At 46.7% G+C, this 21,846-nt stretch overlaps 1 protein-coding gene across 3 annotated transcripts in view; it reads left to right on the top strand.

The window, feature by feature from the left end:
* The window catches only part of LOC139751858 (protein Obscurin-like), a 318,529-nt gene that overhangs the window by 188,315 nt on the left and 108,368 nt on the right, over positions 1 to 21,846 (top strand). For all 3 annotated transcript variants that reach the window (XM_071667498.1, XM_071667497.1, XM_071667499.1), the window contains exons 11-14: positions 1,290 to 1,454; positions 3,206 to 3,343; positions 19,153 to 19,315; positions 21,042 to 21,556. In XM_071667498.1, coding sequence (XP_071523599.1) covers positions 1,290 to 1,454; positions 3,206 to 3,343; positions 19,153 to 19,315; positions 21,042 to 21,556 — 981 coding nt within the window. The remainder of the gene's footprint in view (positions 1 to 1,289; positions 1,455 to 3,205; positions 3,344 to 19,152; positions 19,316 to 21,041; positions 21,557 to 21,846) is intronic.

Genomic DNA, 21,846 nt, shown 5'->3' with positions numbered 1-21,846 from the left:
TTCATTCATTCACTCGTTCATCCCCTCACTCATTCCTTCCTTCGTTCATTCATTCATTCATTCATCATTCACTCATTCGTTCATTCATTCATTCACTTATTCATTCACTCACTCATTCGTTCACTCATTCCCTCACCCATTCCTTCCTTCCTTCTTTCATTCATTCATTCATTCATTCATCATTCACTCATTCACTCATTCATTCATTCATTCATTCATTCCCTCACCCATTCCTTCACTCATTCACTCATTCATTCATTCATTCATTCCTTGTATCTCCCAGGGTGAGTCTTTTCCATCCCCGTTCCAGACCCCTGTTCCAGACCACCCCCCCCCCCCCCCGCAGCCACCTTCCTTCATTCGTACGTGTATAGAAAATGGGACGTGATCTCACTTCTGCTTCCATGGTACCTAACCACGTCATGGTTCACGAGGATATAAATTGTGCCCTCGTAAACTACCTATGACACCCGAATGACCCTAATTACTCACATGTTGTTAATTGGGATGAATGTAGCTCTTAGGTCACGAGTTTTTCCCTTTCCCTTGGGGGGCAGTGACCTTTGACCTGCCCTTCCGTCACTGTGTTAACCTTTGACCTGCGTTTCCCTCACTGTGTTAACAACCTTTGACCTGCCCTTCCCTCACTGTGCTAACAACCTTTGACCTGCCCTTCCCTCACTGTGTTAACAACCTTTGACCTGCGCTTTTCTAGGGGTTATTACCTGTGACCTTTTCTGCCCCCCCCCTTCCTTCCCCCCATAGCCTATTGACCTGTGACCTGTTCTTCCCCCGAGGTTAATGACCTTTGACCTGTATTTCTCCCGGGGTAACTACCAGCAAGCTTTGCTTTTCCCTGTGGGATAATTACTGACGACCTCTACGTTCCCCCAGGGTTAAATGACCTGTTAACCTGTCCTTCCCCCTCCCTCCTTCACTAGGATATGACCCATTAACCTGTGCATTTTCTCGCCCCCCCCCCTTCACTGGGATATGAACCATTAACCTGTGCATTTGCCCATTCACGTATATGACCCATTAACCTGTGCATTCCTCCCCCCTTCCTTCACTAAGATATGACCCATTAACCTGTGCATTTTCTCCCCTTCCCCTCCCTTCACTGGGATATGAACCATTAACCTGTGCATTTGCCCCTTAACGTATATGACCCATTAACCTGTGCATTCCTCCCCCCTTCCTTGGAATATGACCCATTAACCTGTACATTCCCCCCCCTCCCCTCCCCCATTGTACGGACCATTAAACCCTCGCGCTTGCCCTTCGTGCAGGAGCTGGTCAAGTACAGCGCGAGGCTCGGGGATGACATCGGGGATCTTCAACGAGCGTATGATTTGATGCAAAGTATCCCACAACGTGCTACAGACGCCAAGTTCATCACCTCCATCGAGGGTTTCAAGGGTAACCTTTTCAAACTCGGCAGGCTTATCAGACACGTGAGTACACTCGTGTACATATGTAACACTCTGTAGGCTGGGTGAGGATGTACACATGTAACACTCTGTAGGCTGGGTGAGGATGTACACATGTAACACTCTGTAGGCTGGGTGAGGATGTACACATGTAACACTCTGTAGGCTGGGTGAGGATGTACACATGTAACACTCTGTAGGCTGGGTGAGGATGTACACATGTAACACTCTGTAGGCTGGGTGAGGATGTACATATGTAACACTCTGTAGGCTGGGTGAGGATGTACACATGTAACACTCTGTAGGCTGGGTGAGGATGTACACATGTAACACTCTGTAGGCTGGGTGAGGATGTACACATGTAACACTCTGTAGGCTGGGTGAGGATGTACACATGTAACACTCTGTAGGCTGGGTGAGGATGTACACATGTAACACTCTGTAGGCTGGGTGAGGATGTACACATGTAACACTCTGTAGTACAGTAGGCTGGGTGAGGATGTACATATGTAACACATGTAGTGCGAGGATGTACACATGTAACACTCTGTAGTACATTAGGCTGGGTGAGGATGTACACATGTAACACTCTGTAGTACATTAGGCTGGGTGAGGATGTACACATGTAACACTCTGTAGTACAGCAGGCTGGGTGAGGATGTACACATGTAACACTCTGTAGTACAGTAGGCTGGGTGAGGATGTACACATGTAACACTGTAGTACAGTAGGCTGGGTGAGGATGTACACATGTAACACGTAAGTATACGGATATAACACTTGTGTACAGCAGGCTGGGCGAGGATGTACACATGTAACACGTAAGTACACACATGTAACACATGTAAAGGCTAGGCCAGGATGTACAGTCCACACAGGGCTTCAGATGATGAGTGTACTAAATAAGGCATTACATATGGATCTATATATAAGAGGATGTATATATATAAACCGATGGAAATTCTAGATCAGGTTCTCATAGAAATATATACATTGGTTCTCTTGGCTTTTCGTCATGACCTAGATAAAGGTGGTTTAACCCAGAATTTTAAAACCTGACTCATAATTTGTGGGTAAAATACCCCTTTGACTCATAACTTGTGGGTAAAATACCCCTTTGACTCATAATTTGTGGGTAAAATACCCCTTTGACTCATAATATGTGGGTAAAATACCCCTTTGACTCATAACTTGTGGGTAAAATACCCCTTTGACTCATAATATGTGGGTAAAATACACTTTTGACTCATAATTTGTGGGTAAAATACCCCTTTGACTCATAACTTGTGGGTAAAACACCCCTTTGACTCATAACTTGTGGGACCACACACGCATAAATACATCCACGCAAAGACACACACGAGCACAGAGACACAGACACACACAAACACACAAACACACACACACACTCACACACACACACAATGAAACACACACACCCTTTTAGGCATGGGAAATGAATACCCATTATTTCGTCCTATTTTCCAAATATACTCTTTGTCTCACACACACACACACACACGCACACGCACACACAATCTGTGGCTCATAAGTTCCCCTCCGTGGCCCAAGTAGCAGTGTTTTTAACCCCCTTGCCTCACCCCACTCGTTCAGTCAATTACGTTTCAGGGTCACTCGTTCTCCTACGTAATTCGTAGATGCTATAATTTTTTTTCCTTCCCTTACGCCTTAGCGCCCTACGTCATGCCCCCCACACTATCACCTCATTGGCACTCACGGTTAACGCCCGTCTATCCTCCTCCCTCTCTATCCAGGACTGGTTTAGCGTGTGTGAGGCCGGCCAGAGAGCGAGGGATAGGTACCTGTTCCTCTTCAAAGCGCGTATTCTCATCACAAAAGTCAAGCGCATTGCCGAGGACCGATCCATCTTCATCCTCAAGGATATCATAAGGGTGAGTACAAGTACTAAGGCCTCCAACACTCCAACACTCCAACCCTCTAACACTCCAACCCTCCAACCCTCTAACACTCCAACCCTCCAACCCTCCAACCCTCTGATCTAATCCTTAACCCTCTAACACTCCAACCCTCCAACCCTCTAACCCTCCAACCTCCAACCCTCTGATCTAATCCTTAACCCTCTAAGGCCTCCAACGCTTCAACACTCTAACCCTTCAACCTCCAAACCTCTTACCCTCTAATCTAATCCTTAACCCTCTAAGGCCTCCAACACTCCAACACTCTAACCCTCCAACCCTTCAACCTCCAACCCTCCAACCCTCCAACCCTCTAACCCTCCAACCCTCTAACCCTCCAACCCTCTAACCCTCCAACCCTCCAACCCTCTAACCCTCCACACTCCAACCCTCCAACCTCCACCCTCCAACCCTCCACTCTCCAACCCTCCACCCTCCAACCTTCTAACCCTCCACTCTTCAACCTCCACCCTCCAACCCTCCACCTTCCAACCCTCCAACCTCCAACTCTCCACCCTCCAACCGTCCACTCTCCAACCCTCCACCCCTCTAACCCTCCAACCTCCAACCCTCCAACCCTCCAACCCTCCCGCTGGCTGATACTTCATGGTGACTATATTGTACTCATGGCCTCTACCTCATGACCCTCTCACCCTTGACCCCTTGTCCTCATGACCTCCAACTCATGATCCCTTGTACCCATGACCTCTGCCTCATGACCCCTTGTTTCCATGACCTCCAACTCCTGACCCCGCTCCCATGACCACCACCTCATCTTTACCTGTATTTCACTTTCCACAAGACCCGGTCACCCAGTAACCTAACCTAACCTCATTCTATATATATATATATATATATATATATATATATATATATATATATATATATATATATATATATATAAATTCTGGTTTTATATCATTTATTTCCTTATAGATAAATGCAACATTACCATCATGAAGGTAGTAAATTTTATATACCTTTATTTGGCTGGTAATAGTATACATATATGTGTAATGATGGTGCTGCTTATGTCTGCAAATATATATATATATATATATATATATATATATATATATATATATATATATATATATATATATATATATATAATGTTATATGGATCCTGGGTACAGATAGGGCCTGATATGGGAAGAGAGATAAAGATGCCACATGTTATACAAGCCATGATGGAGATGCCTTTTAGAAGTGAGATATGGTGTGTGTGTATATATAAACTTTGGGCAGGAGCAAGAAGGTAGAGTGCTTAAGTTTAGCCGTGGAAGGAAGGATGCAAGTGTGGAAATGGTTCACCCGCGATAGGCCATCGCTCACATGCTAATCTTTTTCTCCCCTCACACACACACACACACACACACACAGTTGCTGGAGACGTTAATCAGGTGTCTTGGTGGTGGGTTAACCCCTTTTGGACACGACCCTCGAGGCACGAGGGTACGACCCGTGTCTATGAGGCACGAGGGTTACGACCTTTGGTGATGGTGGTCTGACCCCTTTTGACCTCGTCCAAAATGTAGACGTTTTAGGTGACGTCAGTATGGGCAAGGGTCGTACCGTCGTGGTTAAGGGTCACACATCGTGCTCAAGGGTCGTACATCGTGCTTCAAGGGTCACACATCGTGCTCAAGGGTCGTACATCGTGCTTCAAGGGTCGTACCGTCGTGCTCAAGGATCGTACCGTCGTGCTCAAGGGTCGTACCGTCGTGTGCTCAAAGATCGTACCGTCGTGCTTCAAGGGTCGTACCGTCGTGTGCTCAAGGATCGTACCGTCGTGTGCTCAAGGATCGTACCGTCGTGCTCAAGGGTCGTACCGTCGTGTGCTCAAGGATCATACCGTCGTGCTCAAGGGTCGTACTGTCGTGTGCACAAGGGTCGTACCGTCGCGTGCTCAAAGATCGTACCGTCGTGCTTCAAGGGTCGTACCGTCGTGTGCTCAAGGATCGTACCGTCGTGCTCAAGGGTCGTACCGTCGTGCTCAAGGGTCGTACCGCCGTACCCAACGACAAAAAATTAAGAAAATAATTAATCCTGGGCCAATAATTTATATTAATTTGAGTATTTATCTGATTTATGAGAACGCTCATTGTTATTGCCGTCCATCTGGATCAGAATTTATATAGTTTTTTTTGGGCTGCGTTCTCATTACTTACCTCGTACGAAAAGGGGGGGGAGGGGGATCAAATCATGAATGGCATGGTTTGAAATATAAAAATAAGCTATATATATATATATATATATATATATATATATATATATATATATATATATATATATATATATATATATTCTCATCCTAAACCTGACGTATTTTATGCATCATTCACTTACACTATATAAACCGAATCTATATAAATCGAGTCTATTTACAGAGTACATGTAGTACCTTCAAGGTAAATAATTTATCTTCCCCCTCCCCCCCTTCACTCACCCTTCAGTAATTTGTGTCATAAATATGTAAATGGAATTTCGCTAGAATTTGGACGGTTTGAAAAAGGAGCTCTACCGACGTGGATCGTAAGGCTCAAAGTTCTTTCTCCCTTATCCCCTTTGGCTCCTGGGCGCGTATATATCGAGACGCGAAACTTTTACCCTCTGCCAAAAAAAAGAAAAAAAAAATAATGAGATTAAAAATTTCGCGGAAGGAAAATATTAACGAGACGCCCAAAGTTGTTTGTTGATATTAACCCTAAAGTCTGGCGACCCCATTGCAGGGTTCCCAGTTCCCGTTTTCTTTTTTTTTTTTCGTCTTCAAAGGCTTTGTTTTTGTTTTTTTTTTTCCCCTCTGCCCCTCCTTACGTTTTCGTCACTTCTTTAATTATTAGAAATAATGGAGGAGGGTGTGTGTGTTGATGACATGCGGGTTGACCTATTGACGAATTAGAGAGAGAGAGAGAGAGAGAGAGAGAGAGAGAGAGAGAGAGAGAGAGAGAGAGAGAGAGAGAGAGAAGAGCTAGCTAGTTAGAAATTGGGACGAGGGTTTAGTTATTTTTGGTTGGTTGACCACTTTTAAAGGGTGGCAAACACCCCGTCGTCTGGTCTCTGACGTCACCAGGCAAAACAAAGCACAAAAAACGGGGGATGGAGACCCACCCTCCGCTGCTGTGATGGAATGGACAGTTTCCAGTTTCCAGGGAATTTTCCAGAAAATGAGACATTATTTTTTTTCTTTTCTTTTTCTTTCTATATCGTTCAGGTTTGAGGGTGAATGTAAATAAGAAGTTCAGTGTGTGTGAAGGAACTTTTTTTTGTTAAAGAACTTTTTTTTTAGGAACTTTCTTTTTTGTTATGGAACTTTTTTGTCAAGGAACTTTTTATGTTTAGGAACTTTTTTTTTTGTCAAGGAACTTTTTATGTTTAGGAACTTTTTTTTTTGTCAAGGAACTTTTTATGTTTAGGAACTTTTTTTTTTTTGTCAAGGAACTTTTTATGTTTAGGAACTTTTTTTTTTGTCAAGGAACTTTTTATGTTTAGGAACTTTTTTTTTTGTCAAGGAACTTTTTATGTTTAGGAACTTTTTTTTTTTTTTTGTCAAGGAACTTTTTATGTTTAGGAACTTTTTTTTTTGTCAAGGAACTTTTTATGTTTAGGAACTTTTTTTTTTTGTCAAGGAACTTTTTATGTTAAGGAACTTTTTTGGTCAAGGAACTTTTTCGTTAAGGAACTTTTTTGTGAAGGAACTTTTCTCTTAAGGCTTTTTATGTTAAGGAACTTTTTTTTGTGAAGGAACTTTTTTTTTTCTAATAGGGTCAGAGGTGTTACCGTATGGTGATCGGTCATTTATTACGGCTCGTTAAGTGTGATGGTATGGTCGTTAATCGTCTCGTTACGACCTGTGGGTATTGACATCCCTGGTCTTTGTACCAGAAAGGTCGTTACCGTCGCGCTCAAGGGTCGTACCATCGTGCTCAAAGGTCGTACCATCGTGCTCAAGGGTCGTAACTTCGTCCTCAAGGGTCTTCGTACCGTCGTGTTCAAGGGTCGTAGTACCGTCGTGCTCAAGGGTCGTAGTACCGTCGTGCTCAAGGGTCTTCGTACCGTCGTGCTCAAGGGTCGTAGTACCGTCGTGCTCAAGGGTCGTAGTACCGTCGCGCTCAAGGGTCGTACCGTCGTTATCAAGGGTCGTACCGTCGTGCTCAAGGGTCGTAGTACCGTCGTGCTCAAGGGTCGTAGTACCGTCGTGCTCAAGGGTCGTAGTACCGTCGTGCTCAAGGGTCTTCGTACCGTCGTGCTCAAGGGTCTTCGTACCGTCGTGCTCAAGGGTCGTAGTACCGTCGTGCTCAAGGGTCGTAGTACCGTCGTGCTCAATGGTCGTAGTACCGTCGTGCTCAAGGGGTCGTAGTACCGTCGTGCTCAAGGGTCGTAGTACCGTCGTGCTCAAGGGGTCGTAGTACCGTCGTGCTCAAGGGGTCGTAGTACCGTCGTGCTCAAGGGGTCGTAGTACCGTCGTGCTCAAGGGTCGTAGTACCGTCGTGCTCAAGGGTCGTAGTACCGTCGTGCTCAAGGGTCGTAGTACCGTCGTGCTCAAGGGTCGTAGTACCGTCGTGCTCAAGGGTCGTAACTTCGTCCTCAAGGGTCTTCGTACCGTCGTGCTCAAGGGTCGTCCCCTTCGTGCTCTGGGGGCCTTCCCCCGGGGGGGGGGGGGGGGGGGGGGGGGGGCAAAATCCACACCTGCAGCTGGTACGGAAATAAAATGAAGATGTTAAATGCATCATGTGTGGTGGACGTATGTGTGGCGGTTAGGCTGTCGCCACCACACCACACCATACCACACCACACCACACCACACGCCACCACACCACACGCCACCACACCACACCACACCACACGCCACCACACCACACCACACCACACCACACCACACGCCACCACACCACACCATACCACACCACACCACACCACACCACACCACGCCACCACACCACACCACCACACCACCACACGCCGCCACACCACACCATACCACACCACACCACACCACACGCCACCACACCACACCACACCACACCACACCACACCACACGCCACCACACCACACCACACCACACCACACCACACCACACCACACCACACCACACCACACGCCAACCAGCCACCCAGCCAACCAGCTAACTCGGTCAGATTCGCCTGAGTTAAATGATTTTTCGTCGAGTTGGCGTATGTTAAAAGGTTTTTAATTGTAGGGGGGGTGGGTCTCTCTCTGTCTCCTTCCCTGTCCCCACACAGTCTCTCTCTCTCTCTCTCTCTCTCTCTCTCTCTCTCTCTCTCTCTCTCTCTCTCTCTCTCTCTCTCTCTCTCGCCCCAAATATCCCACATTCCAAGTTTAGCTTTCAGGTAAACACCTTCTTCAGGGCAGGACTTACACGGTGCTCATATACCTGTCATGAGGCACTGGGGAAGGGGGAGGTTTAATGTATTTTATTGGCAGTCTCTCGCCACGAATACAGTGGTGTGTGTGTGTGTGTGTGTGTGTGTGTGTGTGTGTGTGGGTGGGTGGTGTGTGTGTGTGTGTGTGTGTGTGTGTGTGTGTGTGTGTGTGGAGACGAGGATGTCTCGCTCTCTCTCCATGCATTAGCCTATCTCTCGCTTCGATGGTGTTCGTTGACATGTGTGGTCGGTGAGTGCCACGGTACGGGCCTTGTGTGCACGACGGTACGGGCCTTGTGTGCACGACGGTACGGGCCTTGTGTGCACGACGGTACGGGCCTTGTGTGCACGACGGTACGGGCCTCGTGTGCACGACGGTACGGGCCTTGTGTGCACGACGGTACGGGCCTTGTGTGCACGACGATACGGGCCTCGTGTGCACGACGGTACGGGCCTTGTGTGCACGACGGTACGGGCCTTGTGTGCACGACGGTACGACGACCCTTGAGCACTATACGTATATGATTCATCAATATACGTATAATATTCGTCACTATACGTATATGATTCATCACTATACGTATAATATTCGTCACTATACGTATAAGATGCCTCAGGCTTTATATAGAGGGTAATTCTAAAGGTGGAGTTGGTGGTATAATGAGGAAATGGTGGAGGTGTGGGCAGGGGGAGGTGAAGTTGCTTCGCTGGCCACATACCTGGGGCGCCAGGAAGCTAGGAGACTGCTGGTGGGGAGGGGAGAGAGAGAGAGAGAGAGAGAGAGAGAGAGAGAGAGAGAGAGAGAGAGAGAGAGAGAGAGAGAGAGAGAGTTGTGTCATGCATAGGGGAGGGGAGAGGAAGGCGGGGGGGGGGGGAGACTAGGGGCAGGTGGGGAAGGGGTGATGATGATGGGTGAAGGGTGTTTCAGTGACAGTGAGGGGAAGGGGGAGAGAGGTTGGGGTGTTTGGATAGGGGGAAAGGGAGAAAGGGGGAGAGAGTTTTGAGAGGAGAGGTGGGGGGGGGGGGAGGCAGGCAACCGTCTGGTGTCTCATGGGGGAGAGATGGAAGTAGGGGGGAGAGGGGAATGGGGTTAGGGGGGTTAAGGGGGAGGTTGAGGTGAGAGTGGCACAAGGGGAGAGAGGGAGAGGTGAGGGAGAGTCGTGGGAGAGCGGGCGTCATGGAAGCCGCTGCATTACATAATGGTGGGTCTCTCGTGTATTTTGGACGTGACGCTGGGCCCCTCTCTCTCTCTCTGTCTCTCTCTCTCTCTCTCTCTCTCTCTCTCTCTCTCTCTCTCTCTCTCTCTCTCTCTCTCTCTCTCTGTGAGAGCCTAGTGTGTGTGTGTGTGTGTGTGTGTGTGTGTGTGTGTGTGTGTGTGTGTAAGGGTTGGAAAGGAGGGGAGTCCAGATCTATACGAGTTGTGTCTGAACCTCCCACCTCCTACCTCATCTGTGGCTGGGAGAGAGAGAGAGAGAGAGAGAGAGAGAGAGAGAGAGAGAGAGAGAGAGAGAGAGAGAGAGAGAGAGAGAGAGAAGGACGCTAGACGCCCTTGGTATATTCGCAGCGGTGGCAACTCGCCCTGGAAGGACCCCATCTTGGTAGCGGGAGAAACAACGTTAACAACATGGTAAATATTGGCTTGTAAGAGGAGGCAGCAGCAGCAGCGGTGGTGGTGGCGGGACATGGTCGTTAGTCCCAGTTTTCCAGTTCAGCAGTTGATTTTGTTTTTATTTTTTTTCATTCCTGTAATGAACAGGATCGATGTATATATATCTCGTACCTTGGAGGGGCGAACCTTGGAAATATATTTCTCAAAGTGAAGAATGAATGATATATATATATATATATATATATATATATATATATATATATAGTTCCACAAGGCTTGTAGCGCTTGTGTAACTTCGACCTCGATATATATATATATATATATATATATATATATATATATATATATATATATATATAAGAAAAAGTAATACTCTATATACAGCTATGAATGTAGATGAGTAATGTATATATGTGTATATTTAGTACTTAAGAAACTTCTCTGTATTAACGTTTGATGGAAATGGTGAGAGAGAGAGAGAGAGAGAGAGAGAGAGAGAGAGAGAGAGAGAGAGAGAGAGAGAGAGTCATGTGAGATAGGTCTCTCTCTCTCTCTCTCTCTCTCTCTCTCTCTCTCTCTCTCTCTCTCTCTCTCTCTCTCTCTGGGCTAATGCACCGAGGCACAAGAACGAAAAGCTTGAAAGCCCCCCAGGCCCTAGTAGTTTAAGATGAGCTTGATATAAAGCTCATGTAATATCCAAGGAGGGAAAAAGAAATGATCATCATCATCATCATCATCTGCGGAGATTCAGAGGATCACCAAGTGGTCTGGGTCCTTTGTATATGAAGCTGGAAGAGAACCTAACCTTCGCTTCAGGTCTGCATTATACGAGTACCGCATAGCACTGGAAACTGTGGCTTTCCATGCTGGAGAGGACTGGAAGCTGTGGCCTTCCATGGTGTAGACGACTGGAAGCTGTGGCCTTCCAGGCTGGAGACGAAGCTGTGGCCTTTCAGGCTGGAGACGAAGCTGTGGCCTCCCATGGTGTAGACGACTGGAAGCTGTGGCCTTCCATGGTGTAGACGACTTGAAGCTGTGGCCTTCCAGGCTGGAGACGAAGCTGTGGCCTCCCATGGTGTAGACGACTGGAAGCTGTGGCCTTCCATGGTGTAGACGACTGGAAGCTGTGGCCTTCCAGGCTGGAGACGAAGCTGTGGCCTTTCAGGCTGGAGACGAAGCTGTGGCCTCCCATGGTGTAGACGACTGGAAGCTGTGGCCTTCCATGGTGTAGACGACTGGAAGCTGTGGCCTTCCAGGCTGGAGACGAAGCTGTGGCCTTTCAGGCTGGAGACGAAGCTGTGGCCTCCCATGGTGTAGACGACTGGAAGCTGTGCCCTTCCATGGTGTAGACGACTGGAAGCTGTGGACTTCCATGCTGGAGACGACTGGAACCTGTGGCCTTCCATGCTGGAGATGGATCCTTCTCGTAATGGGTTGAGACTGAGAGGCGTCCTCTAGGGTTAAGTTCAAGGACCGTTGACCTTTCTTGACCTCAGTGAACGACCTGACAGAAGCGTTGGTTCTCCTCTGCTGGGGATAGAAGGAGTGGATGTGGGCGACGCCCTCTTCCCGAAGAGCGCGCCGAGCGAGTTCGAAGTCTCCCGCCCGACTTCGATGCTTACTCAGGCGACGTGAGACATTCAAAGCAAAATATAGGATGAAAGAGACAACTGAAAGAAAAAAGGAATTAAGTTCGTTCAAATGACAATGATTGAAAAATAGCCCAAGAAGAGAATTCAAAGGTTCTTCATAGTTTTAGAATGTGGAAGTTTAAAGAAAAGAAAAGAAGAAACTGTTTTCTCTTTGGACTGTGATAGAAAAAGACGAAGGATAGAAAATGGGAACGTTTTTCTCTTTTTTTTTTCTCTCTCTCTCTCTTGGTTGGGGGTCGGCGTCTCCACGGAGGGAGTTCCCTCGTCTTTACGTCTTGTCCAAATGTGTTTTTCGCGCAGACATATGGCTAGTTCGCCTGTCACCCGGGGCTTCACGGTGATTGGTGCGTCCGTTTGCCCTTGTTCTTTTAAAACAGCATCACCGGGAATGATGTGTGTGTGTGTGTGTGTGTGTGTGTGTGTGTGTGTGTGTGTGTGTGTGTGATGCTCATAACGCTAAAACTATCCATGTATTCTTAGCGGAACAACGCTCATACTTTCTGCTCCATTCGCTCGTTTGTTTACTAATTCGCTTTAACTTACACACACACACACACACACACACACATATATATATATATATATTTGTTTTTTTAATTTGTATACAAATGTTTTGGAGCTGTAGACTGGAATGCTCTTGTCCCTTTGCTAAAACTTTGTATACATACCTGACCAGTGATAGTTCAGTCAGTGGTTTGACTGTTCTACAAGTGACTGAAGTTGTTCAGTCACTAGTTGACATGTTCTACAAGTGACTGACGTTGTTCAGTCACTGGTTGACACGATCTACCGATGACTGAACTTCATCGTGGCAGACAGACACGGGTGGGTAGTGGCTGGGATGCTGTGAAAACATTATCATACACCCGACTGCGTCGTTTGCATAATATGAATATTAATGAGCCCGTTCATATCCAATTAGCAAGTTTCTGATTTTTTTGCCTGTAGGTAAGTTCAATCTTATTACCTTGAGAGCCAAGACGTTAAGGGGATCTCCCTAGGAGAGATAGATAGAGAGACAGAGAGATTACTGAGTACGAGAGATAGATAGAAAGAGGGATAGAGGTTACTCAGTGGGAGAGATGAATAGATAGAAAGAGATAGAGATTACTCAGTGGGGGAGATAAATAGATAGAAAGAGATAGAGGTTACTCAGTGGGAGAGATGAATCGATAGAAAGAGATAGAGATTACTCAGTGGGAGAGATAGATAGAAAGTGAGATAGAGATTACTCAGTGGAGGAGATAGATAGAAAGTGAGATAGAGATTACTCAGTGGGAGAGATAGATAGAAAGTGAGATAGAGAATACTCAGTGGGAGAGATAGATATATAGAAAGAGATGACTCAGTGGGAGAGATAGATAGATAGAAAGAGAGATAGACATTACTCAGTGGGAGAGATAGATACAAAGAGAGATAGAGATAATTCAGTGGGAGAGATAGATAGAAAGTGAGATATAGAATACTCAGTGGGAGAGATAGATAGAAAGAGATAGAAAATACTCAGTGGGAGAGAGAGATACATAGAAAGAGATGACTCAGTGGGAGAGATAGATAGATAGAAAGGGATATAGACATTACTCTGTGGGAGAGATAGACACAAAAGAGAGATAGAGAGACTCCTGAGTGAGGTTTCGAAGCCTGGAAAGCCTAGTACAACGTGTCGGTTGGTGACGGGAGAACCGGTCCTCCGTTTTCTGTGCCACTGGTGGGGGGGGGACCGACCTCGCGCGACCAGACAGGGGTCAGGGAAGTGGGTAGTTTATGGCTCAGCTGAGAGGAAGGTCGAGAGGACGAGGAGGAGGAGAGAGGGGAAAAAAACCTTGACCTTTCCTCGTCGTGTGTGGTGGGTCAGGGGAGGAGGTCGATGTGGCTTGTGTCTCATCCCTCAAGGAGAAGACAGAAGAAAGCCACTAACGTCTCTCTGTATCTCTCTCTCTCTCTCTCTCTCTCTCTCTCTCTCTCTCTCTCTCTCTCTCTCTCTCTCTTTCCCTACCTCCGCCCTTCATTATTTTGATCCCTTCTCTCTTCGCTATTCTTCGTCCTTTCCCTCCACCCCACCAACCCGACCCTTCCCTCTCTCTCTCTCTCTCTCTCTCTCTCTCTCTCTCTCTCTCTCTCTCTCTCTCTCTCTCTCTCTCCCAGCCCGCCAGACTATGGGCCATGTATCACTTGCTGGCTGTTGCTTCATTCCGACAAATGAATTACCCGGCGAGAGAGAGCAACGAAGGAGGGAGGGAACAAGTAGGTGTTTTATGGTCCTACCAGATTTGCTGAATATTCTGGATCGTCCTTACATATACGTATATATATATTGGAAAGGATCACAATTTTGCGCGTGATCAAGATATTCCTATGTGTCCACGGGGAAAAATGAAACACGATAAGTTCCCAAGTGCACTTTCGTGTAATAATCACATCAGGTGTAGATAAGAGTGTTTCTAAATACGATAAACGTTTAAGATAAAGAAACTGACTCTTGGAAGAAAAAAGATAATGAATGTCGTTCAAAAAGTAACGCATATAAGGAAAGGAAATGAAGAAATATAAGAGAACTCGTAAAATGAGGAAGCGAAGATTTGATCGACAGCAAGGCCAAGAGTTAGAGTTAATTGAGAGAATAAGTTAAGAATGAGGTGAAGTGTGTGTGTGTGTGTGTGTGTGTGTGAGAGAGAGAGAGAGAGAGAGAGAGAGAACCACGAACGTAACAAAGAGAAAAGAGGAATGGTTTAATTCTGGTGAATGAGGAGTTCATGCGAACGAAAGGAGGACGATTTGGTCAGTGCTTAAGTCATGAGGGAAATGAGTAAGGGGATGAGGCTGGATCGGGAGGGAAGAATGATGAGTAAGGGGATGAGGCTGGATCGGGAGGGGAGAATGATGAGTAAGGGGATGAGGCTGGTATGGGAGGGAAGAATGATGAGTAAGGGGATGAGGCTGGATCGGGAGGGAAGAATGATGAGTAAGGGGATGAGGCTGGTATGGGAGGGAAGAATGATGAGTAAGGGGATGAGGCTGGATCGGGAGGGAAGAATGATGAGTAAGGGGATGAGGCTGGTCTGGGAGGGAAGAATGGTGAGTAAATTTAGACGAGTGTGAGTGGGAATGGTTTAGAAAAGTGGAGCAACGCGTTTTATGGCGGAGTTTGATGAATAGACTGAGGGGAAAGAGGAAGTCTCCATTCCTCTTCTGAAGTTGATGGTGGAATGGGAAGCATAGACCTAAAATAGAAGAGGAGGGAAGAGGAGTGTGAGGTGAATAGTAGCGAGTGTGTGTGTGTGTGTGTGTGTGTGTGTGTGTGTGTGTGTGTGTGTGTGTACTGGCACAGTGCCTTTATGAGCCCTGCAGGAATGTTGGCACTGGCACGAGCCATCTATTCCCCCCACACACCCCACACACCTCCTCCTCCTCCTCCTCCTCCTCCTCCTCCATGTGCGGCGGGGGACACTGACTGGCCAGGTTGGGCCTTCGACATCCTGAGCCAAGGGCTTTAGTGGTGGCTGTCGCGCCCCTGGTGAAGGCCAACCTAAGGTCAAGGATTAGGGGGTTAGTGGCACTTTGGGGGGGGGGGGGGCCGAGTATCAGGGGTCTCTCTCTCTCTCTCTCTCTCTCTCTCTCTCTCTCTCTCTCTCTCTCTCTCTCTCTCTCTCTCTCTCTCTCTCTCTTACGCACACACACACACAGACAGAAGCTGTTCGTGTCCTACTTGAAGACAGAACCAGAATATGCTTCTCCTGTTTAGTCACCAGCACCTAAAATAGCACGAAGAGCTGGTAGAGAAGGTCCAGAGGAGGACAGCAGAAATGGTACCCAAAACGTTTGAGAGCTGGGTTACCGAAGAGACAAGATGCTTCAAATTCGCACATCTCGGAAGAGAGGAAAGTAAGAGGGTGACTTAATGACGCCCTCTTAAGTCATTAATGCCCCACAACACGCTCGTCATGCACTGGTAGTGAACTGGTCCATAACACGTCAGTAGATGAGAGATGTGGACTGTGAACAGTCCCTCGAGAGATGTCGGGATGAAAGAGCCACAAGACACAACGCAAAATTAAGCAAGAAACTCGTTATAAAAAAGGAAAAAGGATATAAAGAAATACGTTCACTGTCTGTGACTTTGCCGAACACAACCCCTGCATGTACCCACAAAAGAAATAAATGGTAAAGTGATAACAATAATGTGACATGATGACAGAGCATTGGATATCTGGAAGAAGAAAATCATCTTTAAGTGTCAAAACTCAATTTTTTAAGCTCAAATGAGATCATGACAGAATACGAATTCTCGTATTTCGTCAACTTCAGCAGCCACCATACAAGAAGCATTGAGGAGGACATGGGTCATGCCTACAGCGTACAGAAATATCAAGTTGTATTGTCACTGCGTGATTGCATGACACTGTCATTTGTCATGCTCATGTCACATGGCATATTGTGTGTGTGAGACACGGGCTCCCCACACTCAGTCACCAGACATTCTGTGACCTGTCATACTTTCTTGATTGACACAACCCATCGACCGTTGTGCTGTCACTCTGTCCCCCTTCCCCACACTCACTTTGGCACAGCGGCCTTTGAAATGCCATGTCGCCTCGTCGGCGGTCTTGCCATCTGGCAACCCTCATGCCGTAGTCGCCAGGTACCTTTTCAAGGACGCTGGCCTCCTCCTCCTCCTCCTCCTCCTCCTCCTCTTCCTCCTCCTCGCCTCTTTGGACCTTGCGTTTCGACTCGACTCACCTCTGCACCACGTCGTCTTCGGCGACTTCGACTTCTTCTTCTTCTTCTTCTTCTTCGACTTCTTCTTCTTCTTCTTCTTCTTCTTCTTCTTCTTCTTCTTCTTCTTCTTCTTCTTCTTCATCTTCTTAACCCACCTGAGTACGATGACGAGAGGTATCGAAGGATATCGTACTCAAGGCGATCGATCATCCTCGTGAATGTTCGCCTGGATCTTGGGGGGATGGAGGCGTCCTCCACAGGTTGGAGAAGAAAGATAATAACGATCGTCCTCGGTAGTTTGAGCTGCGATAGTCGCCGAGGTCGTTGTGGTGACGCGGTTCAAAGCGTCCGTCCCTCTCTGTAAGGGCGCCCCATGGTCGTCGGAAAGGGGTTTTGAGGACTTAAGTGCTCAATTGGGTCGTCGGAAAGGGGTTTTGAGGACTTAAGTACTCAATTGGGTCGTTAGAAAGGGGTTTTGAGGACTTAAGTACTCAATTGGGTCGTTATAAAGGGGTTTTGAGGACTTGAGTACTCAATTGGGTCGTCGTGCTTAATGAAGAGGTGGGGGTGAAGGGTCGTCGGGTTGTTATAGTGGTTGGATTAAGTTAGTTAGCTTTGTTTATCACTGAAGATAAGGATCTTTAGCTGGCGGTGATGACTACATGCCCGTCTGGCGCTGGGGTTGGGGGGGGGGGAGCGCTGGGCGGGAAAGCAAGGCGTTAGGTTTTTTAAGAGGCCATTCATGATTGGCTCGCCGGTCCCATGCCTGACCAATCATGGAGTTGTCTTCCACCGTCAGCAGCCAATGGTGTTGGAGGTACGTTAAGTCAGTCGGCCAGTTGGCTGACGACCACGGTGTGGGTATGTTCTTCATCCAATGTGTTCAGCTGGGTTATATTCGACCCCGGAGCGGGACGGTACAGATGGTCGAACGCGACGGTACGATGCTTGAGAACAGCGGTACGGTGTTTGAACACGACGGTACGATGCTTGAGAACAGCGGTACGATGTTTGAACACGACGGTACGATCGTGGACCACGACATATATGCAAATCCTGGAGGAGGAGAATACTATAATATTTGAACATGGTGTCAGGTCAAAGTCCAGACCTTCGTATACCCCAAGGGTCACGCCTTAGCCCTTATGGGACACACCGTAGCCCTTATGGGATCCACTGTAGTTACAGGATCCACTGTAGCCCTTTCAGACAGCACAGTAACCCTTAAGTCTTTGAATATATTCATAAGTTTGGACTATTATTCCGTGACCTGGTCTCTGTACCGATGATTCATCTTCGTATCGTAGATAAAAGATTAAAACCTGGAACTTAATTCACCTCGTAGAATTCCAGCCATGGCCCTGGAATTTCATATTGATAGCTATTCATTACGTTCCACTCATTATATTCATCCCATTCTCGTTTTCCACACCACTAACTACCCTGTTCAGCAGTCCATGTAATTGTTCCATGCAACACCTCTTGAATATTTCGTAATTTCACCATATTTCATTCAAGGTTTGTTCCCATTCGGTTCTGTTGATGTATCATTTCCACTTGTGATTTTCACGTCTTCATCCTCTTACTTTCACCACACGTTGCAGATTGCCATCGTCTCTAAGGTCACATCTCTACATGTTCTCTTTCCCGTTAATGTTTACGATTTGAAGAGTATCTTTGCGTCTGCTTAGCCACACGATATAGGCATATAGATCTCATTCTATCAAAACTATCTAGAGATATCATTTTGATATAGTCCTGCTCGTTGTCTTAAAGTACGTAAATCATTTAGTCTAATTTCCTAAGAAAAAAAAGAAGCAGATGTCTCGTACCGTTGAGAGAGTAGTTTGAACCATGTTTACCCCTATCTTAGGTCAAGCAGTCATTAACCTGTCCAACGACCCACTTGACCTCGTTTGGAATAGTGATGTCACGTACCTGTGACTTGTAGTTCTTCCTCAGTATACGGGATTGTGTGTCTCCCAGCGGCATACAAAATTTAGAGACATTATATAAATTCTTAATGTATATTCTGGTGAAGATGGAGTGTGTGTGTGTGTGTGTGTGTGTGTGTGTGTGTGTGTTGTGTGTGTGTGTGTGTGTGTGTGTGTGTGTGTGTGTGTGTGTTACTATTCGTGTCCATTTATGCATGTTGGGATACGTGCTTGTGTATATGTATACTGAGGTACGTTCCCTTTTCCATATACATATTACACAAACACGTATACCTTACATGGGTTATATGCAGGAGAGGACATGATTGCACTTGAACACACACACACACACACACACACACACACACACACACACAGAGAGAGAGAGAGAGAGAGAGAGAGAGAGAGAGAGAGAGAGAGTCCTTCCCGAAATCTTTTTCCCATGGCTAGGAAATCCGTTTGACCTCTGACCTCTTCTCTCCCACGCAGCTCCCAGAAACCTCCTTGGGGAGTCTTGATAATCCCAAGACACTCGAGTTCTTCCACATCGAATCCCTCACTCATCCCAACTACCCAATCCTCATCGAGGCCCGTACTCCAGAGATTAGAGAATCGTGGCTTGCTGGCATCAAGGAATACGTCGTCGACACAGGTGAGTGACCCCAGAGGATTGGGGGACCGTGATTGGAACACTTGGGGATTGGGGGGGGGAGGAATGGTGATTGGTATGGAGTGGGTCCACTGTGGCCCGTGATGGATTAGGAGAAAAGAAATTGGATGAACAGTGATTGGATTGAAGGGGGACCAAGTGTTTGTGATAGACTAGAAGAAAAGATGAGGTTGATTGGTTATGCTGATGAAGATTAGGGATTGGGTAGTGATGAGTTTCTTATGACAGTTGCAGCGAGAAATGGGGAGTGAGCAGGTGGCAACGATTGGTAGGATTTCCAATGCCAATCTGTGAGAGCCTGGTAGAGCATCAATGATTAGCCAGTTAGAATAGTGTTCATGATTAGTGGGTTGGGAAAGTTAGTGTTCATTGTTGCGCCTAAAAGCTGAATGGGAATTTTAGAAATATGGCAAAGAAAACGGGACTCGGTGATACGAAGCTTCGATGTGCATTAACCAATTTAAGATAATTGGTTAACTGAATTTATAGTGGACTTAGTGAGTTCATTGTACTTTTAGTCCTGCCATAAATTAAGAAGTGAAGATGTCTTCCCGCCTCTCTCATGGTTATATATAGAAAACAAAGCACGGTCCCGGGACCCGTTTTCTTCATACTCGATGTGGGATAACTATTACAAAAAGATGATCTCAAGTTTCCTAATTTCGATTTTGCTGTCCCATAACTTAGATAAGGCAAAATATTCAGTATAGCAGTTGAGTTTACTTAGATTTAAGTTCTGACTTGACTGAATTAAAGAAAGGGTCAGGTTTTTATTGAAATAGGACTGTGTTATACTTTGACCGAAAAGGTATTGGGTCGGAGGACACAGCTAAGACGACTATGGTGTGGCTAAATTACAAACCCTATAGTGAAGGTCCATTGTATTGCCACATATTCTCTGGCAGTTACGCCCTTCGTTGTATATATATATATATATATATATATATATATATATATATATATATATATATATATATATATATATATATATATATATGTATATATATATACACGAGGAAGAGGAACGCTAGTGTGCAGTAAACTCAGCAATTCCCGAAGACTGAAGCTGATATGTTTTGGTTCGTTACATTGCTGGGAAAGTAAAAGTCATATACCCATAGCTCGCAGGTCCCTGTGACACTTTGTGGACTCTGTGTATTGCCGGGGTGTACACTTTTATACACACACACACACACGCGCGTTCGTCCATCAGTCTGTGTTCTAATTGTTCCCTAAATATGAAGGCTCAGTCATACTTACGCCATATATGTCTTTGGATAGATTTACACCATATGTGTCTTTGGGTAGATTTACGCCATATATGTCTTTGGATAGATTCTTGGTTTGACAGTGAGGTTTTCTCACTCGTGTCGTGTTCTGGAAGTTGTCGTAATTTCATACATGTTATTGTTTGTTATGCTTCGTGTGTGTGTCTTTACCTCTTGTCATTAAGGATTTCTTATCTCTTGTGACCTATTCACTTTTTATCACTCGTACAGAACTTTATGAATATCCTTTACCACACTGACGACTCTTTCTATCCCCATCAGCCTTTCGTGTCTCGCCAGTGTGTGTGTGTGTGTGTGTGTGTCAGTCTTTGTCTGTTCTTGTGTCTAATGACTTCTTCCTCGTTCTTCGCCAGTGTGTGTGTCTGTCTGTCTTTGTCTGTTCTTGTGTCTAATGACTTCTTCCTCGTTCTTTCCTCCAGCATCTGTCGAAGACTTGCTCTTTGACGACGAACTCCGCGTAGTCTCGCAAGACATCGACGAGGAAGACGCCGGAGCAGTCTCGCCAGTTCCCGAGGTCCAAGACTTCGAGGACCTCCCCGAGGACGAGGAGCCACCGGCCCCAGAGCCCCAGGAGAGAGAACCATCTCCTCCAGCAAAGAGACCGAAGCCTGAGCCTCAACCAGCTGTTCAGCAGGAAGCAGCAGAAGAAGAAGAAGAAGCCGCTGAGTTCGACTTCTGGGCTGATCGGGAGACTTCGCCACCGCTCAAGAAGAAGGAGTATCCGAAGGCGACCGCTAGTACCCCTACTCCACCCTCGGAGGAGGAGCTCCTCCTCGAGCAGGGATATCCCAGGGACACGGTAAAGGGACTTGCTCTAGAGCAGGTAGAGGAGGCGAGTCTCACACTAGCAGAGAAAGGACAGGTTCCCCCCGCTTCTGCGGCGGCACCTCCGTCACCACTCACCCTTAAGGAACCCCAACCAGCTGCCCAGCAGGTAAGACGAACAGTTCTTGTTCCAGCGACCCCGACCCACCCCCCTCCAACCCCGGAGGTGGGGGGGTGGGTAGGTCACTGTATGCGCGCGCAAGCCGGCGTCATGGAAGGGGGAAACGGGAGAGAGAGAGAGAGAGAGAGAGAGAGAGAGAGAGAGAGAGTCGGACATGATTGAGCCGACGCTAGAGGGTTTGGACAGTGCTTACTTCCTCCCTCCCTTTCTGACTTTCGAAGCCTTGCGTCTACTCTCGCCCTACTTTTCTCTCTTCCTCTTAAGTCCACTCTCTCTGA

This window comes from Panulirus ornatus, chromosome 12 (assembly GCF_036320965.1).
Source record: "Panulirus ornatus isolate Po-2019 chromosome 12, ASM3632096v1, whole genome shotgun sequence".
NCBI classification, from domain to species: domain Eukaryota; kingdom Metazoa; phylum Arthropoda; class Malacostraca; order Decapoda; family Palinuridae; genus Panulirus; species Panulirus ornatus.
The sequence above is the reverse complement of the archived record's forward strand: the minus strand, read 5'-3'. Positions and strand labels throughout refer to the sequence as shown.